General features: G+C 41.5%; 1 protein-coding gene across 2 annotated transcripts in view; it reads left to right on the forward strand.

Moving 5' to 3' along the window:
* The window catches only part of LOC136885619 (26S proteasome non-ATPase regulatory subunit 1), a 416,036-nt gene that overhangs the window by 352,936 nt on the left and 38,161 nt on the right, over window positions 1-24,939 (forward strand). For both annotated transcript variants that reach the window (XM_068230413.1, XM_067158317.2), the window contains exons 3-6: window positions 6,862-6,978; window positions 16,183-16,285; window positions 17,114-17,283; window positions 24,306-24,485. In XM_068230413.1, the coding sequence (XP_068086514.1) occupies window positions 6,862-6,978; window positions 16,183-16,285; window positions 17,114-17,283; window positions 24,306-24,485 (570 nt within the window). The remainder of the gene's footprint in view (window positions 1-6,861; window positions 6,979-16,182; window positions 16,286-17,113; window positions 17,284-24,305; window positions 24,486-24,939) is intronic.

Raw genomic sequence — 24,939 nt, forward strand, 5'->3', positions numbered from 1 at the left:
CGCCCCAGCGTCATCAGGGAGGCGGTTGAAATATGTAAACACACAGGTAATTTCAACCGCGATACAACCTCAGTGAATCATGGCTACCTGTTATCAGAACCATCAGAAAGTGATGCTTTACTGCTGCCATTCGTTGTGTCTAGCATGGGGCTCTTGCATCTTAGGGCACCATTTTAAGTTCCTTGTTGCTTTCTCTTAGCAACCATTGATGCGTCATATTTTCGTTTACTGTTTTGTCCTGTTGAAGAAAGGCAAGGTACCTTGCGAAACGGGCTTTGAGTGTGTGTATATACTTTATTAAGCGGCATAATCCCGACATCGTGAATAGCTGCACGGGCCGTGAAAGTCTAAATGATAATTCATGTTAAGTCTGATGAAATATTGAATGCGAGGGACGTACAATACCATGCGCTTTCACTAATATGACGATAACTTCTGTGTTTACGCAAATAAAATACTGTAAAAGGTATTTTCACCTAAATAAAATTATTGAAGCGAATAGCTATCTTGGTATCCACGCATGGTTTTCTTTATGACATAAATATGCCATATGGCTGAGAATCATCCGAAAATATGTTTAACAAAATGTGTGTCGGAAGTGTCAGGCTGTGATGTAAGGTATTGATGGATGGTAAGTCAATGTTACCTAGCAACAGTGCAGGTTGTGATGTAAGGTATGGATGGAGGGCCAGACTGTGTTACCTAGTAACCGAGAAGGCTGTGATGTAAGGTGTGGATGGCAAGACAGTGTTACGTAGCAACCGAGCAGGCTGTGATGTAAGGTATTGATGGATGGTAAGACAATGTTACCTAGCAACAGTGCAGGTTGTGATGTAAGGTATGGATGGAGGGCCAGACTGTGTTACCTAGTAACCGAGAAGGCTGTGATGTAAGGTGTGGATGGCAAGACAGTGTTACGTAGCAACCGAGCAGGCTGTGATGTAAGGTATTGATGGATGGTAAGACAATGTTACCTAGCAACAGTGCAGGTTGTGATGTAAGGTGTGGATGGATGATCAGACAATGTTACCTAGCAGGCTGTGGATGAAGGGACGGACGGACGTGACCGGGAGACATATTTATGCTTTTTTTGCTGTTGGCTTTACGTCGCACCGACACAGATAGGCCTTATGGCGACGTTGGGACAGGAAAGGGCTAGTACTGGGAAAGAAGCGGCCGTGGCCTTAATTAAGGTACAGCCCCAGCATTTGCCTGGCATTATAATGGGAAACCACAGAAAACCAACTTCAGGGCTGCCGACAGTGGGATTCGAACCCACTATCTCCCGAATGATAATTTGATTTGTTTTTCGCAAAGGGAAGAGTGTTTTTTAAATCTGTCTGCAATTACAGGTACCCACACGGGTCTTCACAGCTGGATCAAGAAACATCAAAAGGCCAAAGATGTAGTCCTATGTACAGAGTATACCCCAGCGAATACATGGCGCGAGGCAATAAAACGGAATGCGAATGTCTCTGTTGTGGGTACTGTACCTGGCATATGCCAGGACAATCCGTCGGTGTTTCCACAGTGTCCGAAACCCTTTCACACGTGCTGGGAGACTGTCCATTACGCACCTCACCCCATAATGCAGCCGGATCAATTATAGGTAGCGCCTTCAGAGGACAAGAAGTACTGTCCGCACACTTTATCTTGATGCATTTGTGTACGGGGTGAGGAGTAAGGAGCGAGCTGTCCCGGTATCGATAGTGCTGCCTGGTGCTGCCAACTGAATGAAAATGAAATCTGAATTGAATTGAGAATATGATCTATCGATATGATATTTCTAAACCGTTATCATCTTAAGCCAACAACTATGTCACATACACATTATATAACATTATAAAACATATCTCTCGATGCGAATCTTGTTCCTAGCATGAATTCTATACTTTGACTTTGATGTGTAAACAACAACAGTACTAGTACGTAAAGTTTACTCCAGATGTCGCACAATGATGCTTAAGCGATTCATAGTTTGTGTTGCAAAGGTTGCCAGTATGAATCTCGAAGATCGCCGAGGTCGACCGATTCAGCACTAGGATGTAAATGCACCAAGATAAAGTGTGCGGACAGTACACGGTCTCTCCATCAGCGGCTGTAACCGAGGAAGTGACATCGCTGCTTTTAAACCATCCCGCTCTGAAGGCTTCATCATTGATCCCACAATTACATATGAGACAAAAGAAAACCAGCCAGAAGATGTCGAGGCGGAAGAAAAGAATTAATGAAGAAACGGTAGACTGCTACTGTATTAGTGAAAGCTCATCAATCTCAGTAATCGGCTTGATGTTAGGAACCATAACGATTTTTTTTTCTCAACTTAAGCAATACATTTCAGCTGAGTAGAGATGTAATCTACAACATCGCTATTATCGCCCTCAAGAATCCCATCATGATTTTGAAGAACCGCGTGGTTGCACCACCAATTTTATGAAACAAAATAAACTGTTTTTAGACGCAAGCGTGCTGCACGTCGATTGAAGCTGCGAAGTTCTTTTATCTCTTTAAAATGTTTTATTTTCAACACCTTAACAATAGATGTTCAATGTTGATTGTCAGAGACAAGAAAAACGCAATTTTGGGTGCTAAGGATAAAACACAGTAATATACAATTGTGGCTAGAAAGAGCGATTTAATGTGGAATGTCGAGTAAGTTCAAATTTTATTCAGTAATAAATACCTGTACGAATTTTCCAATTCATTGGCTGAATGATCAGCGTTGAGGCCTTCGGTTCAGAGGGTCCCGAGTTCGATTCCCTGTCGGGTTGGGGATTTTAATCGTGTTTGATTAATTTTGGGGTTGAAGACGATCCTCGTTCTGGGCGACCGTCTGAATCAGTGGCTGAGGAAAACTTTGAAACTGTGAGGAAAATGTTGCAGCAAGAGAGGCGGTTGACATATCGGCAGGTAGAAGAGAGCTTCCACATCCCTGCACCAGCTATTCATTCAATTCTACACGGCCATCTCCATGTTAGAAATGCCCAAGGAACAAGGCACATCGAGTGAAATGGTGCCGAGAAATGCTAAAACAGTTTGAAAATGGGACTTCGCGTAACGTCAATAGCATCCTTATAGGTGACGAATCTTGGCTTTATTATTGCGATGTCCCAACAAAATCACAGAACAAGGTGTGGCTGTTTGAAGATGAGGGTACTCCTGTGACTGTGCGAAAGTCAAGGTCATTGAAGAAAAGGATGATTGCAATATTCTTCACTAAATGGGGCATCCTGACTCGGTTTCTGCTACAAACACAAAAGGCAGTTACTGCGAAGTTGTACAGTGAGACTTGTCTGCCTCAGGTCATCCAGGCTCTCAAGCAGCTCCATCCAAGGTTCACGGCTCAACACTTGCCTCTTGCATCAGAATAATGCTCCAGCACATCGTGCTAACGTAGCAGTGGGTTTTCTTGCTAGATCAGGGTTGACTGTGCTTGATCACCCTCCACACTGTCCTGATCTTGCCCCGTTTGACTTCTTACTCTTCCCAAAAATGAATGTGAAGCTTAAAGGGCGGCGTTTTGCATCCGACGAGGAGCTTCTGGCAGCATGGGATCAAGAGTGTGAAAATGTTAGCGAAGAAAAGTGGCAGAGTTGGTTCAGTGACTGATTTCAACGTATGGAGAAGTGTATTCAGTGTGGTGGAAATTATTTTGAAAAAGTCTAAAGCGTTCACTCACTTTGCAGAACTTTCCTAGTGCCCTTTGTACGTCCATGATTGTCGCTTATCACCATTTAATTCTTTTAAAAAATACCAGTGTTAGAAAACTCTACAGTTATTAAAGTGTAAATAAATTCATTACAATTCTCGAATATTTGTGTTTTTATAACCTTTTGATTTTGTATAATATTTATGAATGTGTGTATTTCTATAGTTATGTATATAATATGGCTTGAGTACAGGTACAGTGCGGTATATACTTGAAAGTTAAATAAATTTACTTTATATAGTGATTAAAGAAGACAAGCCTACTTAAATGTTGTAGCTAATTTTAGTAAAACAAAAGTTTACCTCATTGTAACAACGAGCTTTTCTTCTGGAGACGCACAGATCCTCAAGGTTGATTGAAGGTTAATGGAGTTTTTTATCCAGGATGTAATAAAAAGTCAAAGCCATCATTCGGAAATACCGAAAGAACTTTTCGGGTTGTTTGAATAGATTAGGAAAAATGCGTTTGTCTTCTCTATCTTCTTCTCTCAGTAAAACATCCATTCATTCATTATTTTCTTAGTACAACCAAATCCATAGCTAATACCGTTAAAGCAAAACACTATTTTCCATTTCAAAACTCCCGTCGCCCGATGAATCTATTTTGGAAGCCTGCTCGCCACCGTGTTGCATACAGTATAACCACTTCACGCACATGCAAGCCACTTGTGCACGTTCGCATCACCAGTTACTAGTGCAGGCGTGCATCCTCGTTTAATATAAGGATGCGTGTAGATGACGTGTCATTATCGTGATTGATCCTTTTAGTGCCGCGGGAGCGGTGGAGTGAATGGCTTCTTTGTTAGTTCTCCTCTGCTGCAGAAGTCTACGAAGAAAGACGTACTCGTGTCCATGGCTCCGACCGTAGGTCGTACCACTTCAAGGTTTTCGAGGTAGTATTTCTTAAGGTATATTGTGTTACTGTATTATTATTTTTGTCTTTCTCGACTTCTGCTGGCTGCGACGCCTCTGGCTCGAATGTGACGGTTGGCTCGATTGTATACCAGCGCTTTGTTTCCGTCGAAGGCGATGATTTCTATTCATGGACGACCATGCCGGAACCCTTCCTAGTTATTAGTCAGGATGGAACGAATGCTCTGGTTGTCTGGCATGTGTTAGTTTCATGGTTTCTAATATTAAGGTTGATTTTGTTCTAGTGCAAACATAAAAATGGTGTCAAACTTCCTTGTGGATAAATCAAATGATCATAAGTGTCTCTCTAATTGATAACGATTAATGTCCAACTGATGAGCCCACTGGGGCGAAACGCTGGTAATTTCATGATTGAAAATGCCTAAAAAGCTTGAATATTTTTATCGATGAATGTATGATGCTTTCACGGCTCGTAATTGTAGACATCATAACAAGCTTTTGGACATTTCATCACCTTGCTTCTGACACGGCACAAACTTAAAAAAGCGTATTATCATGTCTACAATATTTGCATCTAACGAATCGTTGTCGAGACACATTTGTATGGAATATGCAGACAAGTGTAGGATTCAGTGCTTCGAAAGGGAAAAACTGATCAAGACCTATGAAACTACCACTAGTCCGCTAGGCTGTGATGAGATGAGGCCACTTTGATAATAAAAGACATGTCTCGTAGTCATGGCCATCCATCAACATTCAAATCACGGCCTGCACGGATTTTAGGTAAGATCGCGTCACACAAATTTTTTCGTGAGGCAAAATATTTAGATGGCTCCCCCTACCCCCCCCCCCCCCCTCCATAAGATATATCATATATTTATGTCAAAAACGCTTTTTTGAGTGCCGTCTTTTAGAGAATAGTTATATACCATCGCCGACATTTTTTTCTTGTAGAGGTTTCTATGTTCAGCTCTTCCACACACTTGGCGTCTATCGTTGACGAAGGCATGCAAGCCAAGTAAGGGCTCGGACGGCCAGGTATTTTTTCTTCATTCTTGTCACTTCACTACTCAGCTCCTTTTTGTTATTGATTAATATTGCATACACCTGATTCTTGCTCGTTAAATGCTCCCTACAGCGGTGGAAACAGCACCAAAATCCGTTTGGTGGTTCTCGTACAAACGCAGAGAGGCACTTACCGGGGACTTGATTTATAATAATATGTATAGATGATAACATCGTATTATAGCCCGTATCTCTACACAGAGAAATATATCTGAAAGACGCCTAGCAAGTATCAAATTTGTATGGAGGTAGCCACTAACCCGCAAGGGAATGCAGGAATACTTATTGATCGAAAATTGCCCAAAGGACTCCGAAAAGGGGAGAATTGCAGAAGGAAGCATGACAGCCGAATAGCATCGTCACGACAGCCGTGATTTGAGTGCACGTGGGGAATTTTGAAATGAAAAGGCGCGTTCTACGAAAAACTGGCTGTGATCACAGTTAAACCTCACCTGATCTTTCGCCGATTATGATATAAAGTGACAAGAATTTTACCGACCATTCAAAAATCAGTTATGGAACCTGGACTCTTTGGCCGAACATACGACCCCTCATCCAGCAATGTAGCTTATCTTAACTACGGACTGGAGTCTTACTGTCTTCAGTTTCTCATTTTCACTGTATCCTTATCCTTTATCCGCCCATTATCCATCACTGTATTGCAATTCAAGCAAAGTTGATTCATGCTGTCGTTAACCAGGTCCATCGTTCTTAATGTCGGTCTTAAACTCCCTGTTTCCTTCTTTTTTTAAATTGGCTTTACGTCGCACCGACACAGATAAGTCTTGCGGCGACGATGGGATAGGAAAGGTCTAGGAGTGGAAAAGAAGCGGCCGTGGCCTTAATTAAGGTACAGCCCCACTATTTGCCTGGTGTGACAATGGGATACCACGGAAAACCATATTCAAGGATGCCGACAGTGGGATTCGAAACCACCATCTCCCGAATGTAATGTCACAGCTGGGCGTCCCTTACTGCACGGCCAGCTCGCTCGTTGCCTGTTTACTTTGATTGGTATTTTTCGTAAACAAAGGAAAATGAAGATGTAATGTTGCATGCTTGTTACGACAACGCCGCTGAAATGTGACATCTTCATCGATCTGTTCTCAAATTTATTTTTAATTAGATTTGTTTGTGTTACGATATCGGTGTTATACGGTGCACTTTCTTGTTATTTTCCTGTTGATGCACCATGTTGTTTCGTTCTTCTTTCAGGAAGCCATCGCTTTACTCGAACCCATGACCAATGATCCAGTGAACTTCGTCCGCCAGGGAGCCCTTATCGCCTCAGCCATGATTCTCATCCAGCAGACGGAGCATACCTGCCCCAAGGTAAGCTGTACATCTTATCTTAAATCTCTCCGTAGATCATCCCTTACGTTTCTGTGTTCGCTGAGGCTCATTTTAGTTTTGGCTGAAGGTTTAAGTGCAGTGCCCGTGCTAGAAATATCTGTGCACGCGAGCGCAAGTTTCTTCCCCTCGTTACTGACGCAGGGCTGTGCACGCCTACTGCTGACACTCTAGTTGCCTGTTTTGGTCCACAAATGATGGTTGAAACGTGCAGCTGCATAGGCTGTGTCATGAGGATTGACACAGTAATCATTCCTCCACAGGAGTGCGACAGCTTCGGCTGCCGACACAGTTCCTATCCTCGCCGCTAGACCCGGATGAATATCTGCAAATGGGCTGACCATTTTCATTTCATTTTCACTGAATTAAGATGATTAACATTAAGCATGCTTGCATTATTGTTCGTTGTTTAAAGGTTAAAGAGCTTATATTAGTGCTGCAAGAGCTTCTTGAATTTTAGGCTTAATATTCTTTGATATTCTAGGTATACTTCTATTGGTTTGAGAGTTATATTTCTCAAGTATTATTAATTCTAGGCTTTTTTTTTCACACATTAAATATGTTTTTTTTTCTAATTTGGGAAGTTGTTCGTCTTTTACATTTGGTAGCCTACTTGCAACGAGCCTGTGTTTCTCATTCTCAACAAAACCTTTATAATGTTCGTTTTCCTAATTTGAAACTTTAGACGTCTCTTACATTATCGGTAATTACAATGTACATGATGTGACCTTTCTTTCCCCCGTGGTTTCCCATTTTCTTACCAGGCAAATACTGGGGCTGTACCTTAATTAAGGCCACGGCCGCTTCCTTCCCACTCCTAGCCCTTTCCTGTTCCATCGTCGCCATAAGACCTATCTGTGTCGGTGCGACGTAAAGCAACTAGCAAAAAAAAAATTTTTTTTCTATTCCTCGTTTTCAGTAAAGCATTGTCTGACTCGTTGGCTGAATGGTCAGCGTACAGGCCTTCGGTCGAGTGGGTGCCGTGTTCGATTCCCGGCCGGGTCGGGGATTTTAACCTTCATTGGTTAATTCCAGTGGCCTGGGGGCTGGGTGTTTGTACTGTCTCCAACATCCCTGCAACTCACACACCACACTTAATACTATCCTCCACCACAATAACACGCAGTTACCTACACATGGCAGATGCCGCCCACCCTCATCGGAGGGTCTGCCTTACAAGGGCTGCACTCGGCTAGAAATAGCCACACGAAGTTATTAATAAACCATTTAGTAAATAAACCAACCCGATTTGAAAATAATATAAAATGACCTGTAAGAAAGAAAAGTTCGTCTGCTTTTATCAAGCTTAGCAATGTCACTTTCCATCATACATAGTAATCGCCTATTATGTATAATTGCCATTTAATTACAGTATCTACAACATTGTCACTACAATCACTAAAGGTACACTCGTGCTGTCAGACAGTTTCTTCTCTAACTTTTACGCGGGATCGCTGATCAAAAAGAAGTTCCCAAGTTGAATAAACAACAAATTGCTTCCTTTGAAGCACGGAAGATATTTTCGGCAGGATTTTGTTGAACTATCTTGAAAGGAAGAGAAATATCTTCAGTATCTCTTGTTCTCTGCTAAGGCTTCGATTCTTGTACTTTTTTGTTCTTGTAAAATACTCCCTCTTCGAAATTCCATCAGGAACTGTTCCCATGTATTCTTGTTCTATCCGCTGTAGGCAAATGAGAAAGAGGAAGTTAAATATTTGACTTAATCGATCTCCAATGATAGCTTTCTCTCACACGGCCTCTTTCAAACATTCTTTTAACCCTTGGGGTTGTTAGTACTACTTAGCCGTGTGTGGGGCCGACACACTCGCCCGCTGCACGCTACACTTCATTTCAATTTTCCGCACCGCGAAACTCGATGATAAGTTGCTAGGGCGGTCGTTATTAGTTCGAATCCACCCTCACAGCGATTGTTCTTTGCGGTCTGGGTATGATTATCATCTACCCTTTGTTTCAGATGTGGAGAACCGGGCCATAATCAACTTGATACAGAAGCCTCACGTCACACGGATAGTGTTAAGTCTTGGTGAAGTGAATCTGCGGGAATGTGCCGTGTGGTTGTGGAATACTGGAAGTATGTTGATGTTAATGTGTGTTACCGACATGTTTGATTTTGGAATGAAGTGTGAAGCTAGTGCGTTGAGCGCAGGTGCGATGCTACCCTTACCTAATTGGTCAACCAGTCGTATCATAATGAAACTTGAACTATAATGAGGCTCATTAAGATTCAGTTTTCTGGCATATAATATTTATATTTCGGCATCGACGAGCATAAAAATCATTATTGGCACCTGGTACATCAATGTTGGAGCTATTTTTCTACCAGAATTGAGACACTTGTCATATGGGATCAACTTGTTTGTGTCGGTGTCGCAGAAGTCCGCTGCCTGGAAATGGCACCAGCGTGTAACATTCGTCTTCAGCTCTTCGTTCACGTGAAATTGTTGACAGGAGGACAGGAATTTCTTGAGGTGCAAGATCAAGACTGTATGGTGGATGATGAAACACCTCCCGGCCAAACTCCTGTAGAGTGGGCGAGCATTGCCATGGAACAGTACAGTACATGCCCTGAGCATTCCACGCTTCTTGTTGTGAATGGCCAACCGCAATTTCACATACCGAACCTCGCAGGCGACGGAGAAAGAATATCAGCTGTCATTTCGAGCCACTTCTGCGCTACTGATACCAGGCGGGACTTGTCCGGCCGGTATATGATTGCTACGTCATAGATCTGTCGCGCATGCTCATATTTCCCAGCTAAATACGTTTACTTTACAAGAAAAGAAATAGGGGAATTTAATTTCTAGAATGGCCTACGTATATTACCTACTGTATTGTGAAATGTACTACTTGCTTAGGTGTAATTTTAAATGTTGTGCAGTACTTCAGCCATTACCTAAGTTTTTGTTTCCGTGTTGTTTGGTACTCTTACATAGACAGATGCGTCATTTCGGTTTAATAGCACATGAGTTAACATTGTTATGTAAACAAATACGTTGTGTACATATAGATCCTGTAAAAATGTTTTCATCAAAGGTCACTTGCTTGTGTAATTGATGCTCCGTTAAACTATTAAACTAAAATGATAAATCTCTAGAAGCAGTACTGGAACAAACATCTACTAATGGATCAGAAAAGATTAAGGTAAAGGCTGGAGTCCTGCACGACATTGATAACCAAGCCCATTTAATTAGGACAGTCTTAAGACTTAAATTGTTGACGACGTGAGGATCAGTGCAGAGCTTTGGAGTCAATCAGGGCGCCATACTTTATTGAAAATCTACAGCCTCTTTCCAGCCATTCAATCGGGTCAGGAATGCAATGAATGAAGCTCCCGCCTAGCGGCGGAATAGGAATTGTGCCGGCTGCCGAGGCCTGTCGCACTCCTATGGGGCAATGATTAACTGACAAATGAAAGGAAATGATATTGGAGAGAGTTGCTGGAATGAAGTATGATAGGGAAAACCGGAGTACTCGGAGAAATACTGCCCCTCTTCCACTTTGTCCAGCACAAATCTCCCATGGAGTGGCCGGGATTTGAACCACGGAACCTAGCGTGAGCCACGGAGGCTTTGCGCCATGTTTTATTCTGGGACTCAATTTAGGTGCAGTCGTTTGCACGTGTGTAGTGTGGTCGGTTTGACCATCACCGTCCTAGAGCACCATCTTAACGGAAATTCGACTAAGATTTTCGCGGTCGTGGTGTCGGGGTAGTGTTTGTGTGCTGTTGCGACGTTCCCTAATTTCAGAGTTCCGGCTTGTCTATTTAGCTCGCTCTTCGTTACGGAGTTAATTAAAAGTTGCCATTGTTGTTATTGTGCCAAAGCAATCCTCATCTCGTGTTATCTTGTCTCTTCTCGGTTTTTAATCAGCCAACCGCCCACCTGTAGCAGCGAAACTTCTCTGAGGAAAACTTGAGCGGGGATGTGAGATTAAATTTGTTGTAGCGTGACTGCCAGCCACAACCTGGAATGAGGAATTGCTGAAAGGAGATGGAAGTGCAGAGGTTTACGAAGGAACTAGTGGTCCCGGAAGTAGAGAGGGAACGTGTCGAGGATGATGCTTCAGCTGACCAACCTCGCAACAGCTGGAGTATTATGTAAATTAAGGGGTAGATACAGATACACATTCGTATTTAGTTATGAGTGAAGATCTCCTCCATCCCAGTGTGGCCGTCTCTACAGCCGAATATTCTTAAATACATTCCTCTAACTTTTAATCCGGCTCTGTGGCTGAATGGCCAGAAGAGTGGCTTTCGGTTCACAAGGCCCTTGGATCGATTCTCGTCGAAGCCGGTGATTTAAACCGCGTCTGGCGAATTACTCTAGCTCGCGTTCTACGCATTTTTGAATTCGTCTGAATACACACTATCTTATAAATGTAACACATGTCACACTACCAACAACTGCAGAAACACGCGATGTGGAATATACATATCTCCACTTTAGGTTGGTGCCAGGAAGGGCATCCTGCCGTAAAACTGTGTTAATCCAGTTCTAGTGTTGACCCAAGTAATTGGGGAAAGGCTAGGGAGTAAGAAGAAGAAGAAGTAGAAGAAGACATGATAAATGAAAATTACAATTTCAAACAATTTTAAAATTTAAGACATATATAAAGATTGGTCAAGATTTTCTTTTTTTAATGTCTGGCGATTTTTATCTTCTTATTAATCATTCCCTATTCTGTGCCTTTTCGACTTCAGAATAGTTAATCTTAGCACCTTCATTTCGCATGTTTGTAATTTGCTAATATCTTCTATATTTAATACACAACTGTCCGCGTAGCCTGTCACCCAGGTAGCAGATTCCCTATTAATTGTTTGCCTAGCTTTTTCTTAAAGTTTTCAAAGAAATTGGTAATTCATCGAACATTTCCTTTGATAATTTATTCCAATTCCTTAAGGCCACCATGCACAGAAAGCTAAGCAAAGGTATGCTATGCTATGCAATCCAACGGGGAAAAAAGCGCTTCAGTGAAGTTATATGGAATGGCACACACAGACTGCTATGCTAAGCTACGCTAACCTAAGCCATGCCAAGCTAAATTTTACCGATTGTCGAGGAGGCGATTTTCTTACCTGTAGCTTTTTGCCCGGCGTCTAGCAAACAATCGTTTTATGTGCGTGGCTTTCGTGAATTACTCCAATACAGCAGCTTTTATATTGGTTAATAGTTTCTGTGTTTGTTAATTATAACGGAAGGCAGACCAAAGGATGAAAGAGAGATACAAAAATAGACTTGCCTGTTATATTATTAAAGAGATATAACCATATTGGCAACAACAAATTGATTGTACGTATCATTTATTGTTTTTTCATACATTTGTACCCTACATTCTATGATTTGGGTACTTCATATTCATTTTTTCCCTTAATATCACCCTCAGTAATAGAGGAAAGTTCATAAAGCTATTCCCGATTTAGAACAAAGTGATTTTTAATTCTTGATTATTTCCACGCAATGCTTGTATCAAATGAGGGAATTCACCATGAATTATTCTCCCAACAATTTCACGTATGCAGAATCTTCTTGTCTTTCTCCTTCTTCGTCTTCCGCCACGGCTTTTTACCCGTGACATAACACAAGATAGCTTGGTATTGCTTAGCACAGCGCAGCTTATCTTGGCTTTCTGTGTGCGGCGGCCTTTACTCCTCGACCTATAAATTAATATCTGCTCCAATGTGTCTTCTTGAATTCCAAGTTTATTTTCATATTATTATCTTTCCTACTTTTAAAAACTCCAAGTTTATTCGTCTACTAATGCTATTCTACGCCATCTCCACTGACAGCTCGGCACATACCACTTAGTTGAGCAGCTCGTCTCCTTAATCCCAAGTCTTCCCAGCCCTACGTTTGCAACATTTTCGTAACACTACTCCTTTGTCGGAAATCACAAATGCTGCTGTTCCTTCCAGTTCTCGTATCAGGTAGTCCTGGTGAGGGCCGCATACACTGGAACGATACTGTAATCGTAGTCTTACCAGAGACCTGTATGCTGTCTTCTTTACCGCAAACTCATGGTTGATGGAAGGTATGATTTGGGCATTGCCTGTTTCGCTCCTAAAGGAACTGTCTTCTCACGTCCTAGATCTCAGAAGTTGAATGCTTTGAACCAGGCCTGGCAAGTCTTGGCCACCGCCGCTTTCGAGGCACGATTTTGTTCTTCTTGTTAAATAACTCGTGTGGGACGAAAATCAGACACCCCTGCGTCTTCGAAAATATATACGGTACTTGGGCATGGTGCAGGTCTTTCGAATTGCCTGCGTGACTGTGAGGATGGAGCCCTGCCTATGATGAATTCTAATGACAGAGGCGGCACACACACCCAGTTCCCGAGCCATCGGAATTAACTAATGAAGGTTTAAATCCCCGACGCAGTCTGAAATCGAACCCGGGAGCCCCTAGACCAAAGGCCAGCACGCTAACCATTCATGGCACTGTTATTGTATTTCGTTTTACCACCATAGTCCTGCTCTTTAGAACCAGGTCTTACCGAACATTAATTCGTGCGAAGTAAGAATTGTGGAGTTCGCTGCAAGAACTCCGTAGTCGTGATTATGATCTTTACCATTTGCTTCCTCTAAAAACCTGGTTCAACAAAACATCTGCACAACTGTTCCGAATTTCAATGGATAAAGCCAGAATAGCCATGTTGATCGCCAACGTCTGAGGCGGACAGGCACGCTAAGAAGAAGAACCCTCTAACGGGTTATGGACCACCGGTGAATTGTATAGTCCTAGCCGCCTAAGCACAAGGAGGGCCATGACTCAGAATATGTCCGAGATGCCCACTCCCATTCCATAGCAACTGGTATCCCGACTTTCAGGACCACTTACTAGGCCACTCAACCGTTGCCCATGGTTCACGAACTAGGACGTGACTACAGTAACGCACCCACGTAAAAAGAAGGCTTATCAGAAATGGCTCCAAACAAGGGCCGAGGCAGACAGAGATTTGTACGTTGATGAAAGAACCAGAGCGAAACAAATAGTTGTTGAATCCAAAAAGAAGTCGTGGGAAGATTTTGGTAATAACCTGGAAAGGCTAGGTCAAGCAGCAGGGAAACCTTTCTGGACAGTAATAAAGAATCTTAGGAAGGGAGGGGAAAAAGGAAATGAACAGTGTTTTGAGTAATTCAGGTGAACTCATAATAGATCCCAGGGAATCACTGGAGAGGTGGAGGGAATATTTTGAACATCTTCTCAGTGTAAAAGGAAATTATCCTGGTGGTATTGCGAACAGCCAAGCTCTTGGGGAGGAGGAAAATGATGATGGTGAAATTACGCTTGAGGAAGTGGAAAGGATGGTAAATAAACTCCATTGTCATAAAGCAGCAGAAATAGATGAAATTAGACCTGAAACGGTGAAGAATAGTGGGAAGGCTGTAATCTTTCACCTCTGCTGTTCGTAGTTTACATGGATCATCTGCTGAAAGGTATAAAATGGCAGGGAGGGATTCAGTTAGGTGGAAATGTAGTAAGCAGCCTGGCCTATGCTGACGACTTGGTCTTAATGGCAGACTGTGCCGAAAGCCTGCAATCTAATATCTTGGAACTTGAAAATAGGTGCAATGAGTATGGTATGAAAATTAGCCTCTCGAAGACTAAATTGATGTCAGTAGGTAAGAAATTCAACAGAATTGAATGTCAGATTGGTGATACAAAACTAGGACAGGTCGATAATTTCTAGTATTTAGGTTGTGTGTTCTTCCAGGATGGTAATATAGTAAGTGAGATTGAATCAAGGTGTAGTAAAGCTAATGCAGTGAGCTCGCAGTTGCGATCGACAGTATTCTGGAAGAAGGAAGTGAGCTCCCAGACGAAACTATCCTTACATCGGTCTGTTTTCAGACCAACTTTGCTTTACGGGAGCGAAACCTGGGTGGACTCAGGATATCTTATTCATAAGTTAGAAGTAACAGACATGAAAGTAGTAAGAATGATTGCTGGTACAAACAGGTGGGAACAATGGCAGGAGGGTACTCGGAATGAGGAGATAAAGGCTAATTTAGGAATGATCTCGATGGATGAAGCCGTACGCATAAACCGGCTTCGGTGGTGGGGTCATGTGAGGCTAATGGAGGAGGATAGGTTACCTAGGAGAATAATGGACTCTGTTATGGAGGGTAAGAGAAGTAGAGGGAGACCAAGATGACGATGGTTAGACTCGGTTTCTAACGATTTAAAGATAAGAGGTATAGAACTAAATGAGGCCAGAACACTAATTGCAAATCGAGGATTGTGGCGACGTTTAGTAAATTCACAGAGGCTTGCAGACTGAACGCTGAAAGGCATAATAGTATATAATGATAATGTATGTATGTTGTTTTAGTTCATGTCTATGTTCATTATACGTAAAAGGATAAATTACAGGTTTGTTTAAAGTGATACATTGAATGTTATAATTGCGTACGACAAAAAAGATTGTTAACTCCCCTGTGCTAATTCATTACGCCGTGTGGGTGGGGGCGGTAGAATAATATCCACAGTATCCCCTGCCTGTCGTAACGGAAGGCTCGTCACTATCCGGTCTCCCTGGGTCAGCTCTCTTTTTCTTTCCGACCCTGATGCTATTAGAGCATTCGAGGTCTAAGAAGTCTTTCACTTTCACGCCCTCCGTGGCCCTTGTCTTCTTTAGCTGATATCTTCATTTTTTCGAAGTGTCGAACTCCTTTTTTCTCTCCGATTAATGTTAATAGGGGATGGTTGCCCAGTTGTACTTCTTCTTAAAGCAATAATCACCACCACCGCCGCCGTGTTAATTCGCTAATATTTTAGAAGTGTCAAGAGAAAACTACTAATTTGTGTTATCTGCCGTGCGTGTTATTACTCATTTCTGAAACTTCAACTATCAGTATCTCTTTTTCCTGTTTTGGGTTTCGGGAATTATTGCAGTAAACTTCCCAGTCACTCTGTTTATCACTTGCTATAACCGAGCGGATTGGCTCCGCGGATTCGATCACCTGGCTGCGAGCTTGCGTTCCGGTTGACTTCGAGTTCGAGTCTCACTGTCAGTTTCATTCCCTGGCATTTACCACCCCACCGTCGCTAAAAGACCTAGACAACTCATTGCGACGTCATTTCTTCTTACTGTGTTTCAGATTTGTATTTTACTAATACAGAGAGTGGTTTGTGTACCTATAGTAAATTGTTTCTTCTTCTCGTGCAGGTTAAGGACTTCCGAGCTCTGTACGCCAAGGTGATAGTCGACAAACACGAAGATGTGATGGCCAAGTTTGGAGCAATCCTCGCTCAAGGAATCATTGATGCTGGTAAGTGAATGGGCTTATAAATTGAACTGAGTGGGCTTGTTTCTTTAATCCTATCTCATTTTCCGCATGTATTGCTTTACCTTTTATTCGGAGTGTCTCTTAACTTCTGATACGGTTTACTGTTCTCACGGCAGACGATAATGCATTCTTCTTTATTGTAATAGTCGTCTGCGCTTTGCTGGTAGAACACCAGCATGAAATTAAATATTACTTAGTGAAAGTGGACAAAGCACAGTTTTATCCGATTTAAATATGACAATTCTTTTTATTTGTATTAATATTGTTATTGGTAGAACCATTGTAGTTCATTTCAGATACTTGTCATTATCATGTGAACTTTTGAAATTAATTTGATTGTAATTTTGATTTAGTTTGGTGTAGAGTAGTAACTCAAACACTATCAACAAATCTTTCTCATTCTCTCGTGGTTGGCGGCGGTAGAATAACCCCCACCGTATCCCCAGCCTGTCGTAAGAGGAGCTCTCAATTTGGGAGCGCCGATTGGCGTCCATGAGGCCCTTAGCTGAATCCTGGCATTGCTTCCACTTGTGCCAGGTTCCTCACTTTCATCTATTCCATCTGACCTCCCTTGGACAACCCCTGTTCTTTTCCGACCCCGACACTATTGTTGGAGCATTTGAGGGCAAGGGAGTCTTCCATTTTTCGAACTGTCGGATCCCTTCCATTTATTCTGGCTGATTGGTGTTCTATAGAAGATGGTTGCCTAGTTGTACTTCCTCTTAAAACAATAATCACCACCAGCAAAGCTTGAGACTGATCTGCTGGCTCTTTCCTGTATTTTAAACAATGTTTTACATTCTTTTCCAGGTGGGCGTAATGTGACGGTGTCGTTGCAGTCCCGTACAGGCCACACTAACATGCTGTCTGTCGTCGGTGTCCTGGTTTTCACGCAGTACTGGTACTGGTTCCCACTGGCGCACTGCTTGGCTCTCGCCTTCACACCAACCTGCCTCATCGCCCTCAACGCTCAACTCAAGGTACCGTACAACTTTTTTAATTAACTCTTGTGGTCAGAAAGAGCATTCAGTATTCTGTAATTGGTTTTATATCATAAAATTCTAAAATGAAAGTTTGTTTGTTAATTGAATCATACTTTTCTCACTCCATTTGTCTGGTGAACTGTTTTATTTCTGATTTAATAACTTTTAGCATCAACGTATCTCCAATTAACAAACTAATGTAATATGCAAGATATGAATTATATGTCCTGATCTAAAATAAAGAACCTTTAAGTTTTTCAGTCTGCCGAGCACAGGTGCAAATTTGTAAAACTCTAATTTATATGTGGAAAAAAATACATACAACATGGCCAGATCATTTCAGATCGCTTACTTCCATGTATATACAGAGTATTTCAAAAATTTGTGGCAGAATTGCAGGGTTGGTTTCCTCATATAATGTAGAAGGGTCAGAAAGGTCATATAAACATGGGTCCAGGTCTAGAAATTCATAGACTCTAGTGTACTGGAAGAAGCTTTGTTATTTCCTAGAATTTAGTTTGAATTTTCTGCATTGAGGGGCAAATGGAGGAGGATAGGTTACTGAGGAGAATAATGGACTCAGTTATGGAGGGTAAGAGAAGTAGAGGGAGACAAAGACTACAATGGTTAGATTCAGTTTCTAATGATTTAAAAGATAAGAGGTATGGAACTAAAAGAGCCAAAGAACTAGTTGCAAATAGAAGATTGTGTAGGAGTTTAGTAAATTCATAGTGACTTCCAGACTGAACACTGAAAGGCATGACAGCAATAGCGGTGCTAAGAAGCTTGGGGCCCCACTGCAATAATTGAAATGCATCCCTAGTTTCCTGATAAGGAAAGTTACGTACAAGTTTATTTCGCCGTACAAGGTTGTATATCATGACAATGAACAACAACGGAGCAATGATGATGATGATAATAATAATAATAATAAATTTGTATGACACTTTTTAAGACATTGATTCTTTTAACTCAAATTTTGTTACGACATTGGAAAGGAAACTTCTGCAGCTCTCATAAAAGTACTGTTCCCGGTAATGAAGATGAGAAAGGCATTTGCAGGACAGCCAACGTGGGATTTGAACCCGTTGTCTCCCGAGTGCTTTGATAGACCCAGACAGCGCACGGACGCTGTGACATAAGTGGGTTGAAGCCGATAATGTTCTTTATAAAACTTACTCCAGTTTTCGATAGAAACTTGGGAGTTGAGTGTTGATGAGATTAACATGGTAGGTGACAGGTTTCTGTAGGGAGCAGTGGTGAAATGGGTGAAACTAGCTAGTAGTGGACTTTATGCATCGCCTATGCTTTAAAAAAAATGCTGCTATAGCACTGGAGCTTTTAGGCTTATTGTACTATCATATGTATACGTTATGTATACAGATGAAGAGGGATGAAGTGCGGCAGATTGCCTACTAACACCAATTCCCCGAGCAAGAGTAATTTGCTATTCGCAGCTATGATCTTTCGGAAATCGAACTGGAGATCAGTGTTCTGGTCACTCGACTACAAAGTTTCCGCTCTGACCAGCAAAACTGCTTATGAGCAGACCAGGAATCGAAACCGGGCTTCAGCAGTACAATGAGAGTAACTAACCACTTCCAGAGGTGCCAACTATTATGGATTGTCCGTGATTATTATGGATTTCACCTCACGATTACAGCATTACAGTCAAAGGGAAAATTATTATGGAAAAGCTGACTTTATCACAAATTCATTTTCTACAGAAAAAAGATAAGAAGGAAAAATGTTCAACCCTTTTGAACATTTCTGCTAAATTATTCTTGATTCAGTGCTTGTGAGACAACAACGATACTTACTCGATCGTCATTTCCGTTTGCTACCCATAAGCTCTTCTCTGCTATAAATCCTTAACCTTTTCTAGTCCAACGTCGAGGTGACCTCTACGTCATGATTTATAGTAACTGGTCCAATGTAGAGGTCACCTCGACATTATGTTTTGTTCTACTTGGGAAGTTATTTATTGAAGATCTTTGACCTGATTGAGGTCGATCGATATTCATGGAATTTCTGGAGCAAATTTTTGTGCACAAAGAAAGCCGTTCTGTTATCTCCATGGAAATAATACGTGATACTGTATATGTAGCCGTGTATTGTCGTGGTTACCCGTGGCCGCGGCTTGTCAGCTGTGTTTAAATTGAGTAGTGTTGCACACGTGTTGTACTAGGATTGTACTAGGCGTGTTTATCTGTAAATGCAAATTGTATCAGTTAAATTTGCGATATAAAACGGCAAATATAAATGAAGAACAAATACGTATGCACGTTTATTTAGACACCGTTGACGATTATTTATATGAATTAGGTGAAGAGTTTCGAGAACTGTTAAGTGAAGATGAAGGTGTAGTGATGTCCAGCATTGCAAGTTGTCAATTTTCCGTGGTAAGGCACAAGGGATACAACGTATCCACTAAGAGAGTCCGTAAAACATACACACGGAGCCCCCACTTAGTTGGTTTCTTGGGATTGTAGATTATAACGGATATTCTTGCCTTGAAACCAACAACAGATTTGTCAACTGACAAGTATGGCTCAGGTGAGAAATATTCCTTACATTTACTCTCAACATATTTTTAGAAAATTACTGACTCTCTGAGTTGTGGTTCAAAGGCTGGTACCTTGATTTTGAGTGTTTTCTAAATAGAGCATCCAAAATATTTGTAAAAAACCGTTCCCTAGTGAAAATTTCACTGAAGAAAGGCACACGACGAACAAATTCTTTAGACCAGAAATCTTTAATCTGGCAAATGAGACGTTAGACTTTTGTGTAAAACTGTAAATAACTCACTAGACTCATGCTTATAGAATATAATAATCATATTAATATAATTATAGTTACTAATAAAAGTTCTGAGTTTAATCTGACTAGGTAAAAATGTGTAAAATTAATGTGGACCAGACTGTCGGAACCTGTGACAGATAATTGGACTGCAAAGGGTTAAGTAATGCTGTATTTCTATGGTAAGTGTATCGGGCAGTTGATAGAAAGAATTGAGGCCTACATTAAGCACATCTACACTGGAATCGCTTATGGTTCAGAACTCAGAGGACGAAAATGTCATGAGAGGGGGAGGGATGCTTAAAGAAAACCTACATTGAAAAGCAGCTGTTGGGTGCAAAACGAGTTGCAAGGAATGTTTTATCACTGATTTAAGAGGTAGTGTGCAACACTACTCCTTTGTCGGAAATCACAAATGCTGCTGCTTTCCTTTGGGTTTTTTCTTCCAGTTCTCGTATCAGGTAGTCCTGGTGAGGGTCCCATACACTGGAACGTACTGTAATTGTAGTCTTACCAGTTACCGCAAACCCAGTGTTATTGTGTAATATGATGTACTTTAGAATAGAATGCTGTCGGGAAGGCAAAGGAGTTGTCATTATCGAAAAGGAAGGAGCATGCTTTGGACTTAACTAAAAAATCTTGTGGGGTATGGAGCGCAATTACTGATAATCCACTTCAACGGTTGGCACCTCTGCACTTCACTAACCTGTTCTACTAGAAAGAAAAAAACAGAACAATCGAGAACCAAATTTCAAATAAAAAGCGTAAGTGGAAAGATATTTTTGTCCATGTAATTGATGTAATTCAAACGTTAGCTGTCTGTTCTTTACCGCTTCGTGGGCATAGGGAAGATATTCATAGCATCAGACCAAAAAGCAGAAAAAACAATCATGGGCCCCGCGGGGTCTGTGGGAGTCCTTTATGCCACCACTGCATGACAGTCTGTAATGGTGTATGTTGTTATGTTTCTGCAATGATGCACTTTGTTGATTACCTCTCAAGAAGTGTTCAATGTGCCCACCCCTACCATCCTGCAAGCTTCTGCTCGTCACCTCATTATGATATGAACATGCTCGAAAATGCCTAGCATTGTGTATATCGTTTGAAAGTCTGCACAGTTCTTCCACTGAAGTGTTGCTTCTGCACAGATGACTTTCAGTTGCATTACAGAAAAAAAAATCATGCAGGTTTAGATCAGGTGAGCGTGGAGACCAAGCATCCAGTGATCGTGATCATGGAATTGGCTACCCGTACTGTATGTTAATCAGTGTTGTGCCATGAAATTCTTGCCAGTAGCTTTCCGGCTGTGATACCTGGTAGACCCATAACCTTTTTGGCTGCACTGCATACCAGGAATCCAACCCAGCAATGTTGCTGTGTATTTTTGAAGCATCCTGTATATGTACTAGATTGTTTTCGTTGTGTAAAGTTGTCACTAATTTTGAATGGGTGAAAATGAAAATCCACAGCCTGTTTCCAGTCATTTGACTGGGTCAGGAAGGGATTGGAATGAAGCCCCCATCTAGCAGCGAGGATGGGAATTGTGCCAGCTGCCGAAGCCTGTCGCACTACTCTGGGGCTTTGAATGGGTATAAATAAGTGAAAAAGTCTCTTACGCAAAATAAACAGTCTTGCACATAAGTGATTTGAAAGAACGAAATACCAAACTCGATAGCTGCAGTTCCTTAAGTGCTGCCAGTATTCAGGATATAGTGGGTTCGAACCCCTCTGTCGGCAGGCCTGAAGATGGTTTTCTGTGGTTTCCCATTTTCACACCAGGCAAATGATGGGGCTGAACCTTATTAAGGCCACTGCCACTTCTGTCTCACTCCTAGAGCCCTTTCCTGTCCTATCATTGCCATAAAACCTATCAGCGTCAGTGCTACGTAAAACAACTTGTTACAAAAAAGGAATGAAACAAGCCAGTTTGTTACTATCCTTTTGGGGAGGGCGGGTCGGTTGTTCTAGTGTTTAATAAATTTGTATCTTGTGTTAGACAGATTGGGAAACTTGAAGGTCAACCCCAAAATACGTGGCTTCCATCTTTGCAGATTGTATGTTGTGCTCAGAGTTTCACCTCCTTTGTAGTGTGTAGGATGCTCAGTATTGACTGCTGAATTTATAGCCACTGTAGGCAGTAAATCCAGAGGAGGGCTGCGGAGGGCGTAAAAACTTTAGCGTTGGGAAGCTAATGTCAGGGTGAGAAGGTAATAAGTATTGACCAAGAGAGATCAGCTAGGTATGATGAAAGTAGGGGTGAGCAATACCGGATTCATGCAGAGCCGTCCTAGTCTCTGCTCCATACTCCCCTGGGGACTATTGAAGAGCGTGGAAGGCAGGAATGTATGCCTACCCGTTAGTCCCATTTTTTGATATAGCATCGGAGATGAGTCGAGACAAATTTATATGGCATGTTTAATGGCTGGATGCCCTTCCTGCCGCCTACCTCAGTCGAGGGGCTAATGAAGATGAAATGAATGATGGTGAATGAAATTCGGTGAGGAGTGGAAAGGAAGCTGCCGGGGCCTTAATTAAGGTACAGCGCCAGCTTTTGCGTGCTGTGAAAATGGGAAACTACAGAAAACCATATTCGGGGCTGCTGACAGTGGGGTTTGAACCCACTATCTCTCGAATGGAAGCTCACAACTGCTCGACCCTAATCGCATGGCCAACTACTCGGCCTATGTCTGTCATCCCTCTAGTTTCATCAAATCTAGTTGTATGATGTTTGTCTCTTCCACAGATCACATTCAGAGCAAGAGTTTGCCAGTGTAAAATCTGTAGGAGACTTCTTAGTTGTTAAAGACCAAAGTTGATGATACAGCAGTCTTCTTCACATATTGACATCTCTGTGGCATCAAGTGCTGTTAGCAAGTGCTGAGTGGGCTGCTCAAGAGGGAGTCAACTCATTATCAACTCCACGCAGAACTTAGTTTTCCTTCCCTCTCTTGCATAAAGGGGATGAAATGGCAGTTAAATTGCCATCATGTTTGTTAAATTTGATCAAGTTGTTGTACATTGCATCAGGTGCCATAATTTGTGAGGTTGTTAAGAGTACTTATGTATTTCCTGAGGTGTCTTACGTTTCATTGAAAAGAAAAAGAAAAGACATGAAAAGGAGCAAACAAGTGAGCAAGTCGTATATAAAAAGAAGATATGAACATATTGATTTGAATAAAATGCTGTCTGTTTTTTAACTGTAATTTAATTCTAGGATGACCCAATAAATACACACAGTTCTATTGAACCATGAATGACACTCCTAATTAGTGTGTATAAACAAAGTTTCTCACAGTAAGACTCCAGGTGAGTCATCTTTAACTGGACAGGCGATCTTCCGTAGATCTGGATTGGCAGACTTTTGACTTTCACTTCATCTCTGCACGTTCAGTCCTTTTGCACACAACAGCTGCATGCAAACAGGTTTGAACACAGGGCTGCTGACCACTACATTCACACAAGTATTTTTCGTTAGAATTTATTACTTAATCACTATGGTTTATTTTGGTCCATATTGACATTTATCTAATAACACTGAGAAATCGCTTTTAATGTGTCCGCCTTGTCAGTACTATAAGAAAACTATTTAATCCTCATTAATTAATCTGTCATCACACATTCATTCTCCTCATTAGCATCCAAAAATTCACCAAATAATCCGCGGACTTGATTTAATTACATACTAACGATATACTATCAAATAAGTTATAAATTAAAAACACATGAATAGTCAATCTAAATAAAATCTTTGAAATTAACATTTTAAAAGCATCTCTTCTTAAAGTATTCTGAATACTCTATATAATGTCTCTAAAAACATGTTAGCATCGAAGATTTAAAACTTCAAATGTATATCACAGCTTGAATTTTTTATGTGTAAACAAGTAGCCAGATTATGTAATGATTATGCCAACCAGGCAAAAAAGCTAACACCTACTTATTTTAAAAAATGTTGTTTAAATAATTAGACAATAAAAATTTTTGTATTGTAAAGGTGGAATTGATTTAACCTCAAAAAAAGGACAACCTAATGAAACTAACTGGAAGTTTTGCCCTATGTTGGAAATATTGTCCAGAAAAAGTTGACAGAGAAATTAGAAAGGAACCAGCTGAACTTAAACAATTAATGTTATGTTTAGTTGGGATTCCTGTGTTTGACGGACTTCTAAATATCTGATTATGGCTCTAAAACACCACATTTCTTTTGCTTCTCATTTCAGATGCCTAAGCTGGAGTTCCGCTCCAACGCTCGTCCATCCCTGTTTGCGTACCCACCACCGCTGGAGGAGAAGAAACGTGAAGAACGCGAAAAGGTGACCACAGCAGTACTGAGTATCGCTGCTCGAGCCAGGCGCCGCGAGGCAGAACGCCGCCTCAGAGATGCCGACAAGATGGAAGTGGTAAGATATACCCTGAATCTGCTCAATTGAAGGCAAATATTATTATCAAAAGCTATATTCACATTGAAAGGTGCGCCAAATGACCTTGCTTTTGTTTCCTGTCTTTGTAAGGAGGTTAATGGTGTATAGCAACCTACTCTGGCTTTGAATGGGAGCAATCTTTGCTTGTAGAAGCATTAGTTGCTTCCCTCCTAATGTATGCACCATCCGTAGCTGAGTGTGATGTTTTTCCAAGCCCCTTCATGCCACCTCTGCCTGTTAGCTCACTCCTTCCTTCTCATGTGATATCTAAACCATTCCTGTGCTTTTCACTAAACAATGATAACTCCAAAAACAGGAAAGTGCATCGTCTCCACTTATGTTTATACTGGCCATAGATGGAATTCTAAAGGAAAGAAAGGCAAGATGTGGAAGGGATATAGAAATACTGTTATTTGCAGATGACATTGTGATC

The sequence above is a fragment of the Anabrus simplex genome, chromosome 14, assembly GCF_040414725.1.
Source record: "Anabrus simplex isolate iqAnaSimp1 chromosome 14, ASM4041472v1, whole genome shotgun sequence".
NCBI lineage: Eukaryota > Metazoa > Arthropoda > Insecta > Orthoptera > Tettigoniidae > Anabrus > Anabrus simplex.